The sequence below is a fragment of the Narcine bancroftii genome, chromosome 11 (genome assembly GCF_036971445.1).
Source record: "Narcine bancroftii isolate sNarBan1 chromosome 11, sNarBan1.hap1, whole genome shotgun sequence".
Taxonomy (NCBI): domain Eukaryota; kingdom Metazoa; phylum Chordata; class Chondrichthyes; order Torpediniformes; family Narcinidae; genus Narcine; species Narcine bancroftii.
In genome coordinates this window covers 80,597,898-80,620,533 of record NC_091479.1, presented here as the reverse complement: position 1 = coordinate 80,620,533, position 22,636 = coordinate 80,597,898, and the positions used below count along the sequence as shown (strand labels likewise).

The window sequence follows — 22,636 nt, the reverse complement described above, 5'->3', positions numbered from 1 at the left end:
TACTAGCTCAGGAGTTTCCAGATGTTTGGTATGACATTGGAAACCTTGGCAAACTTCTATAGATGTGTAGTGGAAAGTATGACAACTGACTGCATCACACCTGAGCAGAAAGCCCTGCAAAAGGTAATGGGCACAGCCCAGCACAACACGAGCAAAACTCTCCCCACCGTCGAGAACCTCAACATAGAACGCTGCCACTGGAGAGCAACAGGTTTTGTTAAGAATCAATACCCGACCCTGGACATGTTCTGTTCTCACTCCTGCCATCAGGAAGGAGATCTAGGTGCCACAGGACTCACGTTGATGCGACGATGGTCAAGAAGACTAAGGAAATTTGGCATGCCGCCCCTGTCCATCAAGAACATTTGAAGGTGCACCATCAAAAGCATATCAAGCATGGTATGGGTCTTGCTTGGCTCAAGTTTGGAAGAAACTACAGAAGCTAGTGAATGCAGCTCAGAACAAACTTTCTTCCCCTCCTGGGAAAGGTAGCCAACCCATTGCACCCATCACACTTTGGACACACTCTCTTCTCTCTCCTCCCATCCAGGAGAAGGCTTAAGAGCGTGAAAGGCTTAAGACAAGTTTCTCCCCAACTGCTATCAGGCTCCTAAATGAACACCATAACAGTGCTCTCATACTGCCCTTGCTTGGTGCTAATCCATCTTCCTTTACATTGCAATCCTAGGTTCTAAACATAGCTGCCCACAATTATACAAATAACCCATTGGCCTGTTTACAGAACCACCCTTCTCTATGTACTAGGTATTCTGTGACAAATAAACTTAATCTTGACTATTCCAACACACTCTTGATCAGAGCCTTCATGCTGTATGAGGCACTTTGTGACAATTAAGGCTAAAGCTCTATGCTGCTGAGAAAAATGGCATTGCTTTGCTGTTTATTTTTTATGATGTTATTTTCCATACATCAATGATTTTGCCTGAAAACTACATGCAAATTCCAGGCTCAACTCTAATTGACTAGTATCTGGCTGTTGGAAGGTGGGGGAGTGGGGGGAAATAAGGCTCTTTTTCTGATTCTACTGATTACCGAACGCGGGCTCTTAGAGACAAACAGAGTGAAACAGTCTATTTCACCCACCAGCTCTGTAGCTACCATTAACCAGTCCTTTTCACTAGCCCTGGTTTATTCTCCCCATATTATCCCCCAGATTCTACCAGCTTTGGGAATATGTGAGGAAACCAGAGCACCAGAGGAAGCCCACATAGTTGCACCTAAGGTTAGGATTGAATCTGAGTCTCTGGTTCTGTGACGCACCAGCTCTGAAAGCAAATCTTCAGAACAATTACAGAAACTTTAAATGGGTTCAAGATATCTATTCAATTAGATTGTGGTAAATGATGTTCGAATAAGGGTAAAGGTTAAAAACTAAATAAAGTCCATTTGTGTTCCTACATCCTTTCCACACGTTAATTCACTGTGGTGTGTCTGTGGAACAGTACTCACTCCATGTGCATGATAAAGCAGAATGCTTAAAGCTTGGAGTTGGATGATATTGAAGCATTACTACCAACTTGGTCAAAAGAAATGCAATTTTAATAGTAACATTTAATTAGTTACATTAAACAGAAGTTTTTAATCCAGCATATTACCACATCAAAACATTTGACATTAAAGAGATCTGAATGGTTGTAAACAAAACCACACACAAAAAGACCCACAACATGATTTGCAGAAATGATTGCCTGGGTTGGTTGTCTGAATTTTTTATATACCATTAACCTCCTTTCTACAGTGTGTTGCAACAGGACAGCAATGTCACGCTAAAGGATTAGATTCTAGAAACCCTCTTGATTATGGTTAATAAATAGGATGTGGGCATCATTATGTTTCACTAAAGTGGCCAGATGCCAACATTACCATTCCATCCACTTCAGATTCACATAATTGAAGGTTCCATCTCTTCTACTTATTGAATGAGAAAGGACCAAGCTCTTCATTCACAGGAGGATCTGCTCTCTCATGTAATTTCCACATCTCTTGTCCCAACGTTGAAAGAAGGATAATAGTTATAAGTTTTAAGAAAGTTCTTTAATACTTATCTGCTGTGATATTTCACTGTAGCTTAATTACAATTCCTTATTTTGTAACAGCATGAACACTTTATTTTTGAGTCTAATTAAACAGAAGAAATTTTGGGCTCAGAAGGGGGGAAAATCTTTCCCTCCTCCCCTTCACCTCTCATGACCTCCTATTTATCCTTTGTTTCCCCCCCCTCCCCTCCCAAGTGTGCAGTTTTTGGTACCCCATTCCTGTAGAAATCTCATTTTTAACTAGATATTAAGCAGTCTAAGACTATGGAATCATACAGTGCAGCACAGCTAAGGTTTTTATTCACATTCAAAGTTCACTACAAATACTTTCCAGGGAGGGTGTTGGGAATAGCGGTCTTTCCTGATTATTCAAATCATTTATGTACGCCTGGAGGGCCCATCACAGTATCTTGCTCAGCTGGTTATGTTCAGTTCACAGCACTAAACAGGAGTAGAATCACGGATCTCTCTGGGTTCTGCGCTATATTAGGATGTGCATTAATGTGCCTTTCCCACATCTGTAACTTTCAAAGATCCCTCCCTTGAATGAGCTGGTTCTTGTTGCCAACCGATTTTTTTCCCCAATGCCAGGCACCTTCACCTGCGCCAGTATTTTTCATCTGTGTTTTCAAACAGCAAATGTTGGGAGGAATGGATTTAGCATCGTTAAACCCCATTTTGATCTTCCACACTTTGGTTAACCATCACAAACAAGTCTACCATTTTATTTGGCCCACCCACCTAGACGAGACAACACTAGCAGACACTATCATGCTTCATCTGGTCTGACTGGAAACATTCACTTTGAAACAAGGCATGATCTTCAAGAACATCGAAAGGATGCTTTTTTATTTGGTTTTATTGACAACTGGTGTCAGAGCCAAAATGCTCAATGAGGATGCAATGAGGTATTGTTTGAGGAGATAAAAATGATCATCAGTGAGATAAATACAGGAAACGACCCCTTAATGGAATTGAATTGAATTTTCATAGAAATGAGGTACTGGAATCACCAAATATCAAAACTCTAGGTTCATGTAAGGTTGACTAGAGATGTGTTCTATTCTTTCTCACATCTTTAATTTATATATTTCCTCATCAAGAATTTGTCTAAATCATTCTTCTCCACCCCTCCTATGAATAAGAGGGCCTTAGAAATGGAAAGCAGTGCCCAATTTAAGAGTTTTCTAAAAATTGTTCCTATTTCTCACTTTCATTCCCAAGCACTATAGAATGACTGGTCGTGTTGTACAACTAACGGGTGAATACCCATTTGAGACAGCAAAAATTTAACTGTGCAATCCAAGAGCATAGCAAAGGCTTCTTTCATTTACAGCATTTGCTAGAATTTCATAACAGATCACATTATTGCTGTAGAGTTATTTCAAGGATTAAGTTTTCAGGGAAATAGGGGATGTAATGAGTTAAAGAAAGAAGAGAAAAGTGCTATAAAAGAAAGTGAAAGAGTATAATGAGTTAGAAGATAATGATTATCATCTGGCAATGGTTAGGTTCAATTAATCACATTATAATAGGCTGCTTGGATAATACTTTAAAAGGGGGTGTTGTCTGAAACTCGGAAGTTCATCTTGTTAAATTGTGAGTTGTCACAGAGGGGGAAATTTTTTCCAAGCCAAAGCCACCAGCTTGTACTGAAGACTCATCCATTGTGGAACTGGGTTCAAACACAGCCAACCCTGAACTCATGTAGAACTGGTAGCGAGATATTCCATTAGTCTGCACTGGAAACAAATGGAGAGCAGCCTATTCATCAAATTTCTCATGATGATTTATTTCCAAAAAGCTTCCAACTCTTACATTTCAGCAAAAAAATTGAACTTTAAGGACTGATGTGGTTTAAAGACAAAAATAAGGAAAGATATCAAATGATCAAATGGGTAGGGCCCTTAAATAACTGCCCCTCAGCATAAAATAGCTCAGGCTATACAATAACAAGTAGTAACTGATAAACGTTAGGGTCCTCTCCCAGAACAAGTAATCAGCGCACTCTGGATTCTCATTAGAAGTTGAAATACAAATTCAAGTTCTGATGAAAGGTTTTCAACCTGAAATGTTAACTCTGTTTCTCTTTGTTGATTTTCAATCACTAAATCATCTGTGGACATTAATCCTAAATGTGCTATAGAGTCATTTTTGTATCAAGTTATGTCTCCAAAAGTCAATCCACTAACTTTATTTAGAGGAACCAAGCCAATGTGTAATGCTACAAACAACCCTCCAAATACCAAAGGATTTAAGGATGGGGGCTTGGGTCTGTTCTGCCAAAGTTTCTGCACCAAAGTTCGCCTCCTAATTCCTTTTATGGAAATATGCAAGTTCCCTGCGCCTTTTCCCAACCACTTCTACTTAATGCTTGAACTACAAGACCTGAAGTGGCCCCTGATAACAAAAGCACACAGAGCAGCACAACCCAAATCCAGTAACAAACAGCCTGAGAAAATGGCTTAATGCACTTGAGATTCTCCGATTCAAACTGAGCACTCTCAATAAAGAATAGAATGGCACGTAATTTTCTAGAAACCTTGTCGGCTGAGCTTGGGAAAGCCATTTCAATTGCAAAAGAAATGAAGGCAAACATTTAGAAGCTCTAAAAACTGTCAATAATGTTTGTCTTTTCCAGGAAGGTTTCTCCTAAATCATTTACAATCTACTCTTAAATATATTTTAGTCTTTTACAGAAGAGTAATTTCATTAAATATGACTAGTCAACTCCACAGTTAATAATTAATTGTCAAAACTGATAAACTGGTAAATGATTGCACTTTATTTTAAGTATTTCGCAATTCAGTGGATTCTCATTTCTCCAAGTACACCTCAGGGTTGAGGATGACTTGCTTCCCAATTCTATGGGCTCCAAGGTGTCTAGTGAGATTCTTCCATAGGTGAAATAAGCCATGCAAAGTATTGGGCAGTTTGGGAGGCAGGTGAGCACTTGTTGAGCTTCTTTGTGCTCTTGACGAATGTACCTAAAGTTCTCACTGACATTCTGGTTCCTCCCTCCCCATTTTGACATCTGGATACTGGATCTCAATGACTGCAGTTGCAGTGACTTTGTTTCTGGAGAGGAAGATGATGGAGTTTGAACAGTTTTCCATTCACCTTCTAACCAAGGAGAAGTGCAAAAACTGAGCAATGGCACCCTCCTTGTATCCCAATCTGGTCTGGGATTGGGCCTGTTGCAGGTGATTAGTTAGAATTATAGTTTCCAAATCACAAGGTCTGCATCACATGAACAAAAATGTATCTCTTGTCACTGGACAGAGAGAGGGACACCCTGATCAATGGATATTTCAATTAACTTTGGTAAAGTGGAATTTGCACACTCTCATTTCACTGACCGGACAGAAGAATAGAATGTCAATCCAGTTAAAATGAAACACCCATTACTTCAAAATTCAAAGTCATGTTCTCATTTTGATTGATTGGGTATCAATTAAAATCGGCACCAGAAAACTGGGCCACGTAGTTTGTGATTCAGAAAAAAAAATTCAAAATTGTGGCATTCTGTATTGAGGCTCCCACAGTTTTCCTTCAAGCTGCTTCATGTCTCAGAAGCCCAGTCACATACAAAACTATCTGTAGCCTGCAGGTCAGACTTGAACTTCAGCAATACTGGACCATGGTCAACATTTTGGTACAGTCCATCTATAAAGAAGCATTGGCACTTGTAAAGTTACTTTATCGTTTCTTAGACAGCTGTCTCAATAGGTCTCAGGCCATAGAATCTGGCACAAAGACTGCCTCAGGGAGGATCACGAGGTTACCTGTTTTCATTGCTTTCCCTCAGTGTCACCTGCTTCTTAAACCTTGTTACAAAGTCTACGACTCATCCCATTAAAGCCCATCCCATTGATCCAAATCTCTTGCCTGACCTCCACACAACAAGCCTTTAACAACCCCCCAGGCCATGCCCCTACCTTCCGATCAAAGCACTGGGCCTTGTGTGCTACCAAATAACTAGTCTCCTGCCTCTTTAGCATGTCCAAATGGGGCCAGTCATTAAGTAAATTTGCAGACTCAGGAAACACTAATCTCTCAAATTAGCATTTTATAAAAAGCAGTGGATAAATGTAGTAACAAAGTGTTTTTTGTTATCAAACTAGCATCGAGTTATCAGATTATTGAGCTACCGATGAAGGATCAAATCTCACCAAGCTGGGAAACTCACAACAAATCATTAAATTAATCAGAAATAAAAAGACCACAAAACAATCAAATTGTTGAAAAAACAAACCTGATTCACTAAGATTTTTTCCAAGACAGAAAATCTAATGAATTTATCTAGACTATATCATAAATAATTCCAGATCCAGAGCAATGTGATTGACTCAGAATTACTTTCCCCCCCCCCCTCAAAAATAAATATCCAGTTCTTGGATGATTAAGGCATAATAATAAATGTTGGCCTTGTCAGAATCAACTTCAATAGAAAAAAAATGAAAAAAACAAATTACAAAAGTGTGCTCAGTTTAGTCAGCTCAGTTTAGTCATCTGTATTTCTTATAATATACAAAAGTCTTTGCAATTCTAAGATGGAGAGCTCCAGTTCAGTCACTGAAACCTCTTTGTATCAGGCCCATAACTTCATAATGCACCTGGCATCAGGACTCAAGGGGTTAATTGTGTTTTTAACTCATCTAAAGAAAACAGTCTTTCTCTGACCTCTTGCACAGATTAGGGTGCACCAGTTCTTTTTCATTTCTGAAGTTCAAATTGATATTCACCCACAGTTTGTAAAATGGAAATCTGTTCTGTGATGTCTTGAGGTAGACTGAAACTGTCTAGGGAAGAAGCTTGATAGTAACATGATTAACTGAGAAGCAAGGAGTTTGGCCCTTGTTAAAGGTTTGCTGACAAATGAGAATTTGTTTTTGACAAGATACATGCACAGCTGAATTCGAACAGCCAGTTCTTTGTCAGAGGTACCCTGCCTGGGTCAGGATGCTATTAACCACAAATAAAAATAGCTTTGTGCCATGACCCACTCGATATATCCAGTACCCAATTTAACAGAGCTAAGGGGAAGGAACTGGCATTAAATATTTATTTCAAGTGCACCTCCTGAATAGTTAATACTATTTGCACTTAACGACAGGGAATCTATTCAGCTGGAAGCTACGGAATTTAAATTGTTTCAGTCCCGGACCCCAGATTCTCAATGAGGATAACAAAAAATTCTGTCAGATCTCATCAAGCACCAAAAATGGTACAAAATCCAGCTTCTCTGAGGTTCCATCTCAGCTTTTTGATCTAGCCACTTTCCCAGAAAGAGTGGGCAAACTAAAGTATTAAACTGCCAGCCTCCCACTTATTGAAGGATGGGTTGGGGAACTCTTCTTCCCTTCAGGAGGGCTCACAACAATGAAGGTCTACAAAAAGGCCACAAGCTGTTGGCACGGAGGGAGACTGATCTTAGAGCAGATCTCAACCTCCAATACAAACCGATAAACTGTGGAGATACATCCTTGACATCAGAGAGGCAGGGCATACTCAATCCTCTCATAGGAGCTAAGCCACAATCACCTTGGAAGATGTGATGGGACACAGAGGAAATTCAGCAGAACGGTGCCTGGGATGGTGTTTCAGTTATAAGGAGCTCAGTCTGCTGCAATACCGTGGATCTCCCAGTGGCCACCTATTTCAATTCCCCATCCTTGCTGACATGTCTGTCCAAGGTCTCATACACTGCCAGACTGAGACCACCCGTAAATTGGAGGAACAACACCACATCCTCCAACTGTGCACCCTCCAACTGGATGGCATTAACATTGACTTCTCCAATTTCTGTTAAACCCCCCCCTCCCCCACCACCTTTCTTCTTCCTGCTGTCACTTTTCCCCCAGCTCACTCTCTCTCACATCAAAATCAATTCTCACCTCTCCACTTATCATATCCAATCCACACCTTTTGTTGGTCTGGACTCCTCCCCCTGCCAGTCTTCAGTATTTATTCTGACACCTTTCCCATTCTTTGCTTATGTCTTGAAGGGCTCAAGCCCGGAACGTCAGGATTACACTGTACCTTTACCTTCTGTGGAGGCTGCGAGACCAGGTGAGGCCCTCGCATTCCTGTGTGTTTTAATTACAATCACATTGTCTGCAGACTTTTGTGGATTCCCTCTGGAGTTTCAGTTATAAAGAGCAATGGAGTAGTCTGGCTATTGTTCTTCTCAGAGAAAAGAAGGCTGAGGGGAGACTTGACAGAGGTATACAATATTGTTTGAGGGACATAGATAGGGTAGGTAATATTAAATATTTTCCCCAAAGAAGATGTATCTAAAATTAGAAGTCATAGAATTAGAGTAATGGGCAAGAAGTTTGGCGGGAATCAGGGGGAAATTTATTTTTAACCCAGAGGTAGTTGGAACGCCAGACGAAGGTAGACATTTACACCTAAGTGATTATCTAGATGATCATTTGCATCACCTTTGTATGGAATGTGCAACTGAGAAAATGCTGGTTAGAAATGGTCGGCTGAAGGTCCGGTTTCTGTGCTTTTCTAAACTTGGCTCACTAGAACCAATTTGTTTTTTAAACCTTTACCACAAACTGACTGGAGCTTTTAAAATCGACTTCATACTGGTTTCGGAACAATTTCCAAATGCTTCTCCAGCAATGACAGATTTCTCACAAATCCTTGAAAAAGTTTTTAAATTTTATTTACAACTTGCTAAAAGTTGATTCCGGCCATTGAACCCCAATTAACCTACAACTCCATACATTTTGGAAAGTGGGAGAAAACTGGAGCATCTGGAGAAAGCCCATGCAGGTCACAGGGAGAATATACATCTCCTGCCAGACAGTGCCGAATTCAAAATCAGGCCACTGGCCCTGTAATAGCGTCATGTTAACCGGGCCACCCCAATAAATTTATTCTGTTTAATCTTCTCTTGCCCCAAACTGCAATGGAAGATAAATGGGGAAATAACTGAGTTGAGAGGAGGTCAAGACACAGTCAAGGAATGGTGGGTGAAGTATTGTTCACCTATAAGTGCAGAGCTGGATTCTAGACAAGGTTTAGTACCTGATCCAGTGATCTGTTGTGTCCTTTATCCAGTTTGAGATTCTGGGGCAAGTCTCAGCACTTCCTTCTCCATTTCCAATCTTTAGAACCCTTCCTCATCTCCTCTCCTTTTTCATAGTTTCCCCTTGTATTCCCTGCCCCTATTACTTAGTTAGTAAAATTGCACAGACCTGCTCTAAACGGATCTCATATTCTTCCAAAACCTTCTTGCCACGGAAGTACTTGGACCTGGAAAGAGAAAGGAGGAGAAAGTGACATGCTGACACTGCTGTGTCATATGCAACAAATTACAATGCTGGTGAAGATCATAATTCTCATTATTCAGCAACTTCTTCCATTTTGACAATATTATGCAGAATTCTAAATCACTACATTCTAAGCTTCTTGGAAACCCAGCTTTACAGACAACAATTCAACCTATTAAAAAATGAAACTGTGTACCATCCTACATAATCAAAGTAATGCAAAAGAGTGTAATATAATTTAACAATTCTGAAGAAGATAGTTCTTTGTATGGTTGGAATAGATTGTAAAAAGAGAAGCCAGAGGCCATAGTAGATCTAAAAAATGACATGAAGTAAATGTCTGGGAGCCAATTAGCTCTAACAGAGAATAAAGAGAATGGGACTTGATACAATCTAGAGTACAGGATGAGTTTCAGTTTAGAGAGGATACAAATGGAATCAGTAAATAGTCACAACACAGATAGAAATTTCAATAGCCGATGAGGCAAAGATTCTGTGTAGGAACCTTCTGCAGCTTGTCGTTAAATCATCACTTTGACTCCAGGGCACAAATATATTTAAAGATGTACACACACACACACACACACACACACACACACACACACACACACACACACACACACACACACACACACACACACACACACACACACACACACCTCCCATAGTTCAGTCCCCCTTATTTCTATTGCACTTTTGTATTGCTTTCCCCTTCCTCTTTTTCTGATTTTCCTTCTGAAAAGTGGTGGGTTTTTTTTTAATTTCCTGTGGCCATGCCCTAACTTATTCTCCCTTCCACGTTTTGCTTGCTTCCTCTTTCTCACACTTACAGCATTCCAGGTCCTCATCTTCTCTCATCCGTCGTCCACTTGACACATTCAGTGTCAAATCCTTATCCATAGCCATTCCCTGTCTTCTCACTTCTTATACTCTCAACCTCCAGCTGTATTGCTTTTCACAAAGTCCAGCATGTGCACATGTACCAAACTGTAATATTTATTTAATCAATGAAAGCAGTATTTCAATGGATTCGATTAGATTCAGTTAATAAGCCAGTTCATCATTAAGAATTTTTCACCAATTTTTTTTATAACCGCTTTGAAAACATTAATCAAACGTTGCTGGATTCCAAAGAAAAATACTTCAGCATAAACAAAAAAAAATAAAAATCTGAATATCTGAAATTAAAAGCAGGACATTTTGAGCAATCAGGCAGTACCTGTGGAGGGAGAAGCAGGTTTACGATGCTTCAACAACTGGAAGAAGTTGAAAGTTGAACTGAGCTAAGTAAGGAGAGGGGTAGGAACAGGATGGAAAGCAGGTGAGAGGAAATGAGAAACATCATGACAGCCCGAGAGAAAGAAGGTGGTTGTGAGACAAGAAAGAAAAAAATTAGATCCACAGAAGATTTAAGTGAAAGTAGCCAAGTGATCAGAGGCAGCTGAACACAATGATGGGTGCAGAAAGTTGTCAAATACCTCCACTCAGTTCATCAGGGATAAATTGAGTTCACCCCAGAATAGTGTGGGGGTCAGAATCAGAATTAGAATTTATTGTAATGAACTTGTCACAAAATTCATTGCTTTGTGCCAGCATCGCAATGCAAACATTTATATAAACCATGTTACAACCACGTTGCCCAAACGACAATGAGGAAGCCGACAGGAGGGAGATGGTGTGATATTACTCAACTATAAGATCTAACAACCTTGCGCTCAACGTTAGCAAAACCCAGGAGACTATTGTAGACTTCAGGAGAAAGTCAGGAGAACACAAACCAGTCCTCATCGAGGGCTCAGCAGTAGAGAGGGTACAGAAGATGTCAACATCTCTGAGGATCTGTCCTGGAGCCTCCATATCGATGCAGTCACAAAGAAGGCTCGCAGCGAGGAGATTTGGCATGTCACCAAAGATTCTCAAAAGCCTCCTCAGGTGTACCGTGGAGAGGATTCTGGCTGGTTGCATCACTGCCTGGTATGGAAGATTCAAATGCTCAAGACCAGAAAAGCTCCAGAGGGTTGTTAACTCAGCCTGCAACAACACAGGGTCCAGACTTCACTCCAAGGACATCTACAAGAGGCGGTAGCGTCTTTGGTTCATTGAATATTCAGGAATCTGATGGCCATGGAGAAGAAGATGTCCTTGTGCTGGTGTGTGCTCATCTTCGGGCCCCTGTAGCTTTTTCCCGACAGTAGCAGCGTGAAGAGGGCATCACCCGCTGTGGTGGGGGTCCTTGAGGAGAGAGGCTGCATTCTTGAGACACCACCTCTTGTAGATGTCCTCGATGGAGTGAAGGCTGGTGCCCACAATGTTGCAGGCTGAATTAACAGCCCTCTGGAGTTTTTTTTCTTGTCCTGTCCACCTTCATAGCAGGCAATGATGTAACCAGCCAGCAAGCTCTCCACAGTACACCTGCAGATGTTCTGAATCTTTGATGACATACTAAATCTCCTCAAACTCCTCTCAAAATAGGATCAAAACCTAAACTGTTGATGAGTAAAACTACCTCAGTTTGGAAAAAGATCAATGCATTACCTATTCCCATCAACACTCAAATTATTCATCAATTATGTTGCAGGTCCTTTAAGACCCTAACCCTAATGCAGGTACTGGGATATGAAGAAGAAAGTCTTCTGTCTGCTTAAATCTGGGCTCTCCACACAATCTAAGCACATCATGATATCAAGATCCAGAAGTGATGCCAAAATAACGGTTGCCCTCTGATTTACATTACCATACTCGCACTCCACTATCTTCCACCAAGTGCGAGTAGAATCTCAGAAGATGGCCATTCAGCATGCCCCATCTGCGCCAGTCGAAAAAAGGGCCATTCAATCTTATCCCAAGTGCCAGAATAAAACACTAAAGTCTGTAGATGCAGTGACTGAAGTTAAAAAACAATGCTGGAGAAATTCAGCAGATCAAACAGCGTATTTTATATATCAAAGTTAAAGATACATAACCAATGTTTCAGGCTTGAGCCAGAACCAGGTCAATAACTCTTTTAGACAAAACCTAGATGAATCACTGAGTGAGCGATGCATGTGTTCCTGCATTCATTGCACAGAAAACAGGCCACAGAACTAAACCTCACGGCAATTAAAGCCACCACCTATCGGAATTCTGTTGAAACAAAACAGGTGGATTGTGACTCTATACAAAAATCTTTTCCTCTGGAGATATTTCCATGTTTTCAATAGTGTAGCTTCTGAACAACATGCAGTATTTATTATAACATAAAGAGCTAGTCAGTTGGCGAGTTCCTGCCGCATTCTTGGGGTTTTACTGGTTAACGAGGTAGGTTGGTCGAGGGGGAGGGAGGAAAAGGAGAGGGAGGAAAGGGGGAGGGAGGAAAGGGGGAGGGAGGAAAGGGGGAGGGAGGAAAGGGGGAGGGAGGAAAGGGGGAGGGAGGAAAGGGGGAGGGAGGAAAGGGGGAGGGAGGAAAGGGGGAGGGAGGAAAGGGGGAGGGAGGAAAGGGGGAGGGAGGAAAGGGGGAGGGAGGAAAGGGGGAGGGAGGAAAGGGGGAGGGAGGAAAGGGGGAGGGAGGAAAGGGGGAGGGAGGAAAGGGGGAGGGAGGAAAGGGGAGGGAGGAAAGGGGGAGGGAGGAAAGGGGAGGGAGGAAAGGGGAGGGAGGAAAGGGGGAGGGAGGAAAGGGGGAGGGAGGAAAGGGGGAGGGAGGAAAGGGGGAGGGAGGAAAAGGGGAGGGAGGAAAAGGAGAGGGAGGAAAAGGAGAGGGAGGAAAAGGAGAGGGAGGAAAAGGAGAGGGAGGAAAGGAGAGGGAGGAAAGGGGGAGGGAGGAAAGGGGGAGGGAGGAAAGGGGGAGGGAGGAAAGGGGGAGGGAGGAAAGGGGGAGGGAGGAAAGGGGGAGGGAGGAAAGGGGGAGGGAGGAAAGGGGGAGGGAGGAAAGGGGGAGGGAGGAAAGGGGGAGGGAGGAAAGGGGGAGGGAGGAAAGGGGGAGGGAGGAAAGGGGGAGGGAGGAAAGGGGAGGGAGGAAAGGGGAGGGAGGAAAGGGGGAGGGAGGAAAGGGGGAGGGAGGAAAGGGAGAGGGAGGAAAAGGAGAGGGAGGAAAAGGAGAGGGAGGAAAAGGAGAGGGAGGAAAAGGAGAGGGAGGAAAAGGAGAGGGAGGAAAGGGGGGAGGGAGGGAAGGGGGAGAGGGAGGGAAGGGGGAGAGGGAGGGAAGGGGGAGAGGGAGGGAAGGGGGGGAGAGGGAGGGAAGGGGGGAGGAAGGAGGAGGGAGGAGGAAAGAGGTAGGGGAAGGGAGGAAGGAGGAAGGGGAGGGAGGAGGGAGGAGGGAGGAAGGGGGAGGGAGGAGGGAGGAAGGGGGAGAGGAGGGAGGAAGGGGGAGAGGAGGGAGGAAGGGGGAGGGAGGAAGGGGGAGGGAGGAGGGAGGAAGGGGGAGGGAGGAAGGGGGAGGGAGGAGGGAGGAAGGGGGAGGGAGGAGGGAGGAAGGGGGAGGGAGGAGGGAGGAGGGAGGAAGGGGGAGGGAGGAGGGAGGAAGGGGGAGGGAGGAGGGAGGAAGGGGGAGGGAGGAGGGAGGAAGGGGGAGGGAGGAGGGAGGAAGGGGGAGGGAGGAGGGAGGAAGGAGAGGGAGGAGGGAGGAAGGGGAGGGAGGAGGGAGGAAGGGAGGAGGGAGGAAGGGGGAGGGAGGAGGGAGGAAGGGGGAGGGAGGAGGGAGGAAGGGGGAGGGAGATAAAAAAAAAGAGCTAGTCAGTTGAGTGATCAGATTTGAACTAGGGGTCAGTTTGTTTTTTGTAGAATTATTTTAATGTATGATCAGGTCTTTCTCAGCCTGTGTCTGGGTGCTGGGCCACCTGAATTAATCTGTTTGAATGAATCTTGGTGAACCTAATGTGGGGTCTGATGGTTAGGCAGTATTAACGGAGGTGATTTAGTTGCCTATGCAATGAAAAGTTTTTAAATCACTCTGAAAGCTCCATCAGTCCAAATGCTATGGTTGACTGCCCTGATACAGAAGCCTGGCTGTCAGCTCCAGGATTCACATGTTCAGGCTGCAGATGGATTAAGATTCTTGACTGGACTTTACCAGCATATCAGAGGCCAAATGTGCCAAGAATGAAGGGAGACAAATCGGAATTCAGGATGTGTTCACTCTGATCTTGTTTACCACAATGGTAGTAACAACAACAGATACATACTTAGAATTATAAGCGTGCACAAGACCTCTCTGTAACCAACGCACAACATTTTCTGAAATGCTACCAGAATAGCCTTTCATAATGCGGACACCAGACAGGGTTAAAGTTTGCATGCATCTGCACTGAGGGCTGAGTGATACATTCTCTTTTGAACTGTTTGTGCTGTTGTGTTTATGGATGACAGTGATAGAGGATAAAATATTTTAGCATATTGTACCCCAATGTCAGCATTAGGTAGTCCAAGGAGAACAACAGCCACTGTAGAACCTACAGGGGCAGTAATGGCACTGCCTCGGAAACGACCTCCAATCCAACAGAATATTATTTACTATCAGTCCCAACAAGGCAATACCTGCAGTTTGGTCTGATAATTCAGATATACCTGCATTTGCTGGAGAACCCATCTTTGTGGATGACAAAGACACAATGAGTTTATCGAGGAGCTGGTACCATTCCCTGTGCACTGATCTAAATTACTCCTTTCTGAATGATCCGTTGTGCAAAAAGTCCTTTGAAATATATTTGTGACATGACCTAAATCAGAGGTTTTTTTTGATGATCAGGTCAGATATCCCCACCTCACATAAACTAGTTTGAACCACTTAATCAATTAGGCTAATTTTTTTTACAAAGCAACTAGAGTTGAATGGTCAAAGTCGAACCCAGTGTGTACTTGGGTATCTATTTATCATGTTAATGGTTAACCTGAACTCACTTAATTCAAATGGACGTTATGTTTCACAATTAATGATTGTTGCAACTGTTGACATCCATAGGCTCATTCCTGTTCCGTTAGGTAAGTAGCAAGGATAGAGCTTCTAACAAAACATTATTATATTAGCAGTAATTAATATGAGATCACATCACATGGCTCATAAAGCTCGATGCATACTCAAATACTGTAACCAATGTTTCAGGCCTGAGCCCTTTGTCAAGGTCATTGATTATACCTTGACGAAGGGGTCAGGCCTAAAGCATTACCATATATATCTTTGCTTCTTATGAATTCTTATGTGGCCTGCTGAGTTTCTCCAGGATTTTTGAGTATTAAACTACAATTACAGTCCCTAAAGACTTTCTTGTTTAACTCATATACTGAAGGGGGTGGCCAAACTTGCTGAACAGCCAGATATGATAGACTTCAGATGTTTGAGAGCCACATGAAAAAGTATTACATACACGTTTTCACTCTAACTTGCACATTTTGATACAATTTTTAAAATATCAATATTAAGAAATACATGTAATAATAATTCATGTATGTTGTTTTTAAAATGCTAATTTGCATTAGTTTCAATAATCAAAATGTAAACATACCCTCGTAATAGTTAAATTTTGTAGACCAATTTTTATGGTAAATTTATTATACAATTGATCCCCTAAACATACAACTTTTGACCATAGCAAGTACCTGAGTCGTTCAAGGTGTCAGGCACTCAGATAGCTGGCCAGGAACTGATGGTAAGTCTGCGTTCGGGATGTCAGGAGCTCCAATGGGTGGGTGGGAGGCTGGAACTTCAGGAGCTCGCATGGGCGGGTAGCCGGTGCTCAGATAGGAGTGAAGCTGGGGCGTTAGGAGCTTGGATAGGAGTGCTTCGGGGATACCGGGAGCTCAGATGGATGGGCGGCTGGAGCATCAGGAGCTCAGATGGGCAGGTAGCCCGGGTATTGGGAGATTGGATGGGCAGGTGGCTGGGGTGTCGCAAGCTTGGATGGGACAACGGCAGGGGCTTTGGGAGATCCAAAGGGCTGGTGGCTGGAGCATCAGGAGCTCCAGAGGGCAAGCGGCCAGGGCATTAGAAGCCTGGATGGACAGGAGGCCATGGTGTCGGGAGTTTAGATGGGCAGGAGGCCTGGATCACACCTACACTCTGCAAGCCACACACACCACAATCACGCAATCGTAAGCCACGACCACAAACACTACACATCAAAAATACCTCTGCGAGCTGCACATTCATGTCAAAGAGCTGTATGTGGATCACGAGCCGCAGTTTGGCCACCCCTGCTATACATCTTTATCTTTGAAAAGTAACCATACAACAGAGAAAATTATCCATATACTTAATTTTCTTACCTATTTACACAGTATGTAATATCATATAACTAATTACTTGCAAAACATATACTCAAAAATTTAGCTGAACATAAACCTATATATTTTGTAGTCCCCTTGGCTACAACAAACTATGTTTAAAAACTCTAAAGTATGTACTTGAGATTCTGGAAAAAAAAAACAATAAATGACTTTTCCAATCAGTTTACAGCATGATAAACGTGTACTAAAATGTTATTTTGACGACACATAGCTATGAATGCCGAAAATTCATATTCTAATGAACATACAAAATAGAAACAGGCAGGGGACATTTTGACTCATTTAATACCACAATAATTACAATGTTTCTAACAATTATACATTGTTTCCAAAATATTTCCAAGCATCACAAACAAATTAATATTGTCCAACATTTTTTCTGAATCCTTTGCATTGTCTTCCTTTCACACTGTGTCATACCCCGCGTTTCACTGTACCTTCCCTCTGGACATTAGACCTTCCCTTTCTCCGTTTACCATTTTGAAATGAGGAAGCCACTGACTGACCCACTCTCTGAATGGTTGCCTGGACTCACAACTCTGCCTTTGTATTCTCAACTTTCTTTAGCAGCAGAGAACTATGCAGACATCAGGAAGTCCAGGTCTGAGGCATGTATGGGATCTTAAGATTCCTTGGATTAGCTTCACATGCAACACAATTTATTTTATTATTCAACTGACTCTGTGCACAGCAGGTTTCAATACTCGCACACTTTTCAAGCTCTGTACAGTCATATCTACCAGAGCAGGACCAGTCACCTTGATTAAGATAACCTGTTATCACATCTCACCTTGAACCTTTGCCCTCCTATCATTCCAGTGGATAAGCAATGTCCTAAAATTTTGGACAACACACTCTTTTGCATCTAAAGAACAAAATCAGAACTCTCTTTTGAACTGTTCACTACTCTGCAAGTCCCCAGGTTTAAGTCAAGCCTTACACATTTCTTTAGAGGTTCCGCTAGGTATAACCCCATTACAGGTATACCCCCGTTACAGGTATAACCCTGTTTTACAAATACTTGCTTTATGAAAATTCACTTTTATGAAGAAACCTACATTTGCTTTTACAAAAGGGTTTGAATGGGTGTTTGCTTTCACAAAAATAGCCTTCAATAGTAGTGAATGGGTCTTCGCTTTATGCCATAGATTCTCAAAGTGGGATGAGGGAATATTTTGGTGGGGCGTGGGGTGCAAGAACATTTTGGGAAATAATTAAAAAGTTGGTTTAAAATATAAACTCATTATGTTGGTATGAAAGAAGTGACTTGCAACACTTTCAGTACAGGATAATTGTGGTCACTTCCAAGTAAAATCACTTTGGTTTTTTTTATTTTCATAACATGTGTTTTTGTTCTTCCAATGTTTCTCTGTTGTTTCTTATTTTAACTGTTGTTAGCCTTGGTTAACATTATAATTATATTTTTTCTGACTGGTCTTATTATCAATCATTCCAAATTATCTCAATGGCGACGAGGATTCCAAATTATCTCAACAATTACGTCTCCGTCCTTACCCCTTTACTTTTTCAGATCAGTAGTGAGTGAGACCTGTATCTGTATGTATCTTTGTGCACTAGCGCATTGCTGGGGGCGGGGGTTGTGGGGTCCACCCCAGATGCCAGCCTGAGGGGGACGCCAAGATCAGGGAAAAGGAACCCCAGATAGTCAAGTATGAGGCTGGCGTAGATTTTTTTTAATTTTTATTTTTCACACTATGAACCATACTGACCAAAATACACACAAACATTTCCCTCTTGAGTATACACAGTGTCATTTTCTCCCCTTTTCCCCCTCCCTTCCCACCTCTCTCCTCACCCACTAAATGTTCAACATATACAATACAATAAACCCATTAAACAATGTCATCACACAATGAAAATAAACAAGAAAATTGTGTCATCTACTTTTACAGGCTGGCGTAGTTTTGATGCACTCTCTGAGAGAGAAAAATGACAGAAACCGTGCTCTTTTTTTTTCATTTATTTTAGGGTCAGTATTCTTCCTATTATTACATTTTTAAATTCAAAGACATTATAAAATATTGATTAATCTGTTTCAGGGAGCTCACGCTGTTATATATTCAAAATGAGCAGACCAAGCAAGCAAAAGGTTCATCAATGTTCCATGGAGTTCTTGAAATTTGGGTTTATAACTGCTGTACACGATGAATTTGCCTATTATGTCAACAGACTTTGACAAATGAATCAATGAAAGCAGGCCATCTTGAGGTTAATTTGAGGGTAAAACATCCTAACCATGTCAATTTGAAATTGGAATATTTTAAATCACTGAAAGAGAAGTTTGAAAACAGATCAAAAATCATTTCATTATTCGCTGGGCAAGCTGCAGCCCTGAATCGTACCCTTGAAGCGAGCTGTGAAATTTCTCTGCTGACCAGCAAAACATGGGAAGAATCATACAATTGCGGGGGAACTGATTAAACCTGCAATATCATTGTTTCTCAAACTAGTTCTGCAAAAGGATGGCAAAGATGTCCGAGCAATGCCACTGAGTAATAGTGCCATTGAGTAACAAAATAGATGACATGGGTCAAAATGTTGAAAAACAGCTTATGGAGAAGTTCTCAATACAATGGGATGAATCTGTGAAAACTCTGTTCAAAACGAAAGGAACCATGATGTGCCCGTCTAACAAAATCGAAAAGAAATACCCAAACTCGGCTACTTTAGCAAGGGAACTATTGTTACATTTTCCATCACCTTATTTAGTCGAACGTGGCTTCAGTGGTGTTTGTGATTTGCTACAAGCTAAGAAAAAAACGACTGGAGATTATAAAATGTGGAAATTGAAGGTTGAAACTAACAAAATTGGTCCCTCAAATCAAAAAAATCTGCAGCCAACGTCAGGGGCAAGGTTCCCACTGAAGTGAGACAATTGTTGAATGTGTGTTTGAGATGGTTGACATATTGAAGTATTAGGTGAATATGAAATGTGCTCCAGTGTATTCCCAACCTTAACTGAATTGAAATACACTTGCAGTAAATAATTTAATTAAAAATTCTTTTGAATATATAACTTTTTTCCACCAATGGGGTGGGGGGGGAGGGAATATGTTTTTTTGAAAAATTAAAGTGGGGCCTAGGGTAAAAAAGGTTGAGAACCACTGCTTTATGCCGTTTTGGCTTATGAGAGGTTTCACAGGAACGGTCTAGTTTTGTAAGGTGGGGTATACCTGTATCTCCATCTCACACCACAACCTTTCACCTGGGAGCATCGTCATGTAATTCCATCCTCGGCCTTAGCTCTGCAAAACTGCCCCTCCTAGCAATTCATGGTGCACCCGACCACTGCAAACTTCAATCCTACTCCTGACTTTCTTTGTCTCAAGAAAATCCTCTCACCTTTTGGCCCAGCTGCAGAACCTCTTCTGATGTGTGCTCCTCAACATTGGTGCCAGTTCGTTGGTACTCGTACCACAGTCAGCACACCATCCCCCACAGTTGGCATTACCTACACATCTCATCTACTTCCTCAGGCTTATCTTCTCAACCTTTTTTGATTGCTGAACAATGGCTATCAGGTTTCTGTTCTCCAGGATCACCCTGTGGGAGCTACAGCTGGTGATACTGCTGTGGCCACCAGCTTGCAGCAATATCAATGTACATGACCATGACGTTTGCCATCGATACAGCTGTAGTTACTTGGCAACTTCAATGTAACCTACCCAACTCCACCTCTTCACTCACAATCCCAACACAACTCTGTTCTTTGCTTCTGTGCCTTGACCGAGATGACTTCCTTTACCTGCAGTGGTCTTCTTTTGGAACCAGCACACCTTCTTCTTTGGCTTGGCTTCACGGACGAAGATTTATGGAGGGGTAAATGTCCACGTCAGCTGCAGGCTCGTTTGTGGCTGACAAGTCCTATGCGGGACAGGCAGACACGGTTGCAGCGGTTGCAGGGAAAAGTTTGTTGGTTGGGGTTGGGTGTTGGGTTTTATCTCCTTTGTCTTTTGTCAGTGAGGTGGGCTCTGCGGTCTTCTTCAAAGGAGGTTGCTTCCCGCCGAACTGTGAGGCGCCAAGATGCACGGTTTGAGGCGAGATCAGCCCACTGGCGGTGGTCAATGTGGCAGGCACCAAGAGATTTCTTTAGGCAGTCCTTGTACCTCTATGCACACCTATGCAATGCAAAAACACATAGGAGATGCGAGAGGAACTCAGCCAATCTCGCAGCATCCATAGGAGGTAAACCCTGTGTGATGTGCCTGGTTTAGAGGTGGGACATCCTGAACAATCACTTTGACGCCATCACAGCCAATAGGAAGGCCTGCTGACTTTTCCACCCTCACCCTTCCCTCTTCCAGCCAGTGGTATTCATGTGATCACTTAACTTTGCTATGAAGAAAGTCCACTGCCGGTGTCATTTCTGCAGACTTCTTTCATGCCTGATACTCCAAACAAACCATTATTATAAATCATCAATGCATTTCCCATAATTGGGGATGAACTGCACGTTACATTGTTTTACTTGAATTCAGCCAAATGTCGTCTTGCACACCTAACTCTCCCACTGCACCCAACACTGAAAGATTCAAAAGCAGCATCTCTCAACCAGTGCCTTGACAACTTATTCCCCAACTATCACTCCTGGTTGTACATACTGGGGGGGTGTCATTCACAAAACAAAAATTAATGAAGGCAATGGATTAAAATGCCCCTTGAATATTTTAATATCCTATTGGATTCTCATCTGTGGTCCATAAACTAACTAGCCTTTCATTCATCTCAGAGTGGTGATATCACCTTCCTCTTTTTACATGTGGCCATGTTACTCCGTTCTGTGCCTTCTTTGGAAAATTGATAGCATTTGCGTTCAGCAACACCTTCACTCTTTCCACATACAGAGCAGTCACCTGGACCTGGTCAGCAAAGATTTAGATGTCAGGATGTTTTCTATCAAGTATAATTCAGCATTCAACATCATCCTCGCGTCCAAACTGTTCAGCAAAGCTCCAAGACTTGGACATTAATGCCTCCTCACTGTGTAACTGGATCCTGGATTTCTTCACCTTCAGGCCTGTATCAGTGTGAATTGGCCAGAACATCTCCTGCACAATCTCCATCCGTCCCGGGAGCATCACAAGGCTGCGTACTTAGCCCCCTGCTCTACTTGCTTTACACCTGCAACTATGTGCCTCAGTACAACGCCATTTGCAAATTCATTAACGATACCAGAGTAGGGGGGTTGTATAAAAAGAGACTATGAGTCATCATACAGGAGGGAGATTGAAAAGTTGGCTGAATAGTGTACTAACAAAAACCACTCAGGCAATGTCACCCAAACTAAGGAGCTGATTGTTGACTTTAGGAAGGGAAAACCAGTGATCATTGGAAATCAGAGGTGGAGAGGGTGAGCAAATTTAAATTCCTGGGAGTCACTATCTTGGAGGATCTTCATTGGACCCAACATTCTAACGTAATCATGAAGAAAGCACATTAATGCCTCTACTTCCTCAGGAATTGCGGAGGTATGACATGGTATGACATCAGAAACCTTGACAAACTTCCACAGATATGTAGGGGACAGTGTGCTGACCGGCTGCATCATGGCCTGGTATGCCTCTGAGCGGAAAGCCTTGCATAAGGTAGTGGGCACAGTCCAGTATATCACAGGCAAAATTCTCCACACCATTAAGAAAGTCTACATGGAATCCTCCCAGCAGCAATCATCCACACCACCCAGCACATGCTCTGTTCTCGCAACCGTCATCAGGAAAGAGGTAAAGGTGCCACAAGACTCGTACCACCAGGTTCAGGAATAGCTGCTACCCCTCCACCATCAGTCTCCTAAACGACAAACTCAATCAGGGACTCATTTAAGGGTTCATGCTGTGCGCATTATATATTATTGAATTTTGCTTTCTGTATTTGCAGTCAGCTTGTTTACATTTCTTTCTTTCTTTACATTTCTCTCTTTTATATATGTCTTTTTCTTGAGTACAGTTTAAACTATCAATAAGTGATGATTCTGCCTGACCCACAGAAAAAAGAATCTCAGAGTTGTAAGTGATGTCA

The 22,636-nt window shown here is 42.4% G+C and overlaps 1 protein-coding gene and 1 long non-coding RNA gene across 3 annotated transcripts in view; one reads left to right on the top strand and one right to left on the bottom strand.

The window, feature by feature from the left end:
• LOC138746011 (synapsin-3-like) overlaps positions 1–22,636 on the bottom strand; it is a 226,831-nt gene that overhangs the window by 139,439 nt on the left and 64,756 nt on the right. For both annotated transcript variants that reach the window (XM_069903681.1, XM_069903682.1), the window contains exon 3: positions 9,272–9,329. In XM_069903681.1, coding sequence (XP_069759782.1) covers positions 9,272–9,329 — 58 coding nt within the window. The remainder of the gene's footprint in view (positions 1–9,271; positions 9,330–22,636) is intronic.
• LOC138746016 (uncharacterized) lies at positions 15,237–19,620 on the top strand. Its single transcript, XR_011346652.1, has 2 exons — positions 15,237–15,298; positions 18,661–19,620. It is a non-coding gene; the product is annotated as an uncharacterized lncRNA (long non-coding RNA).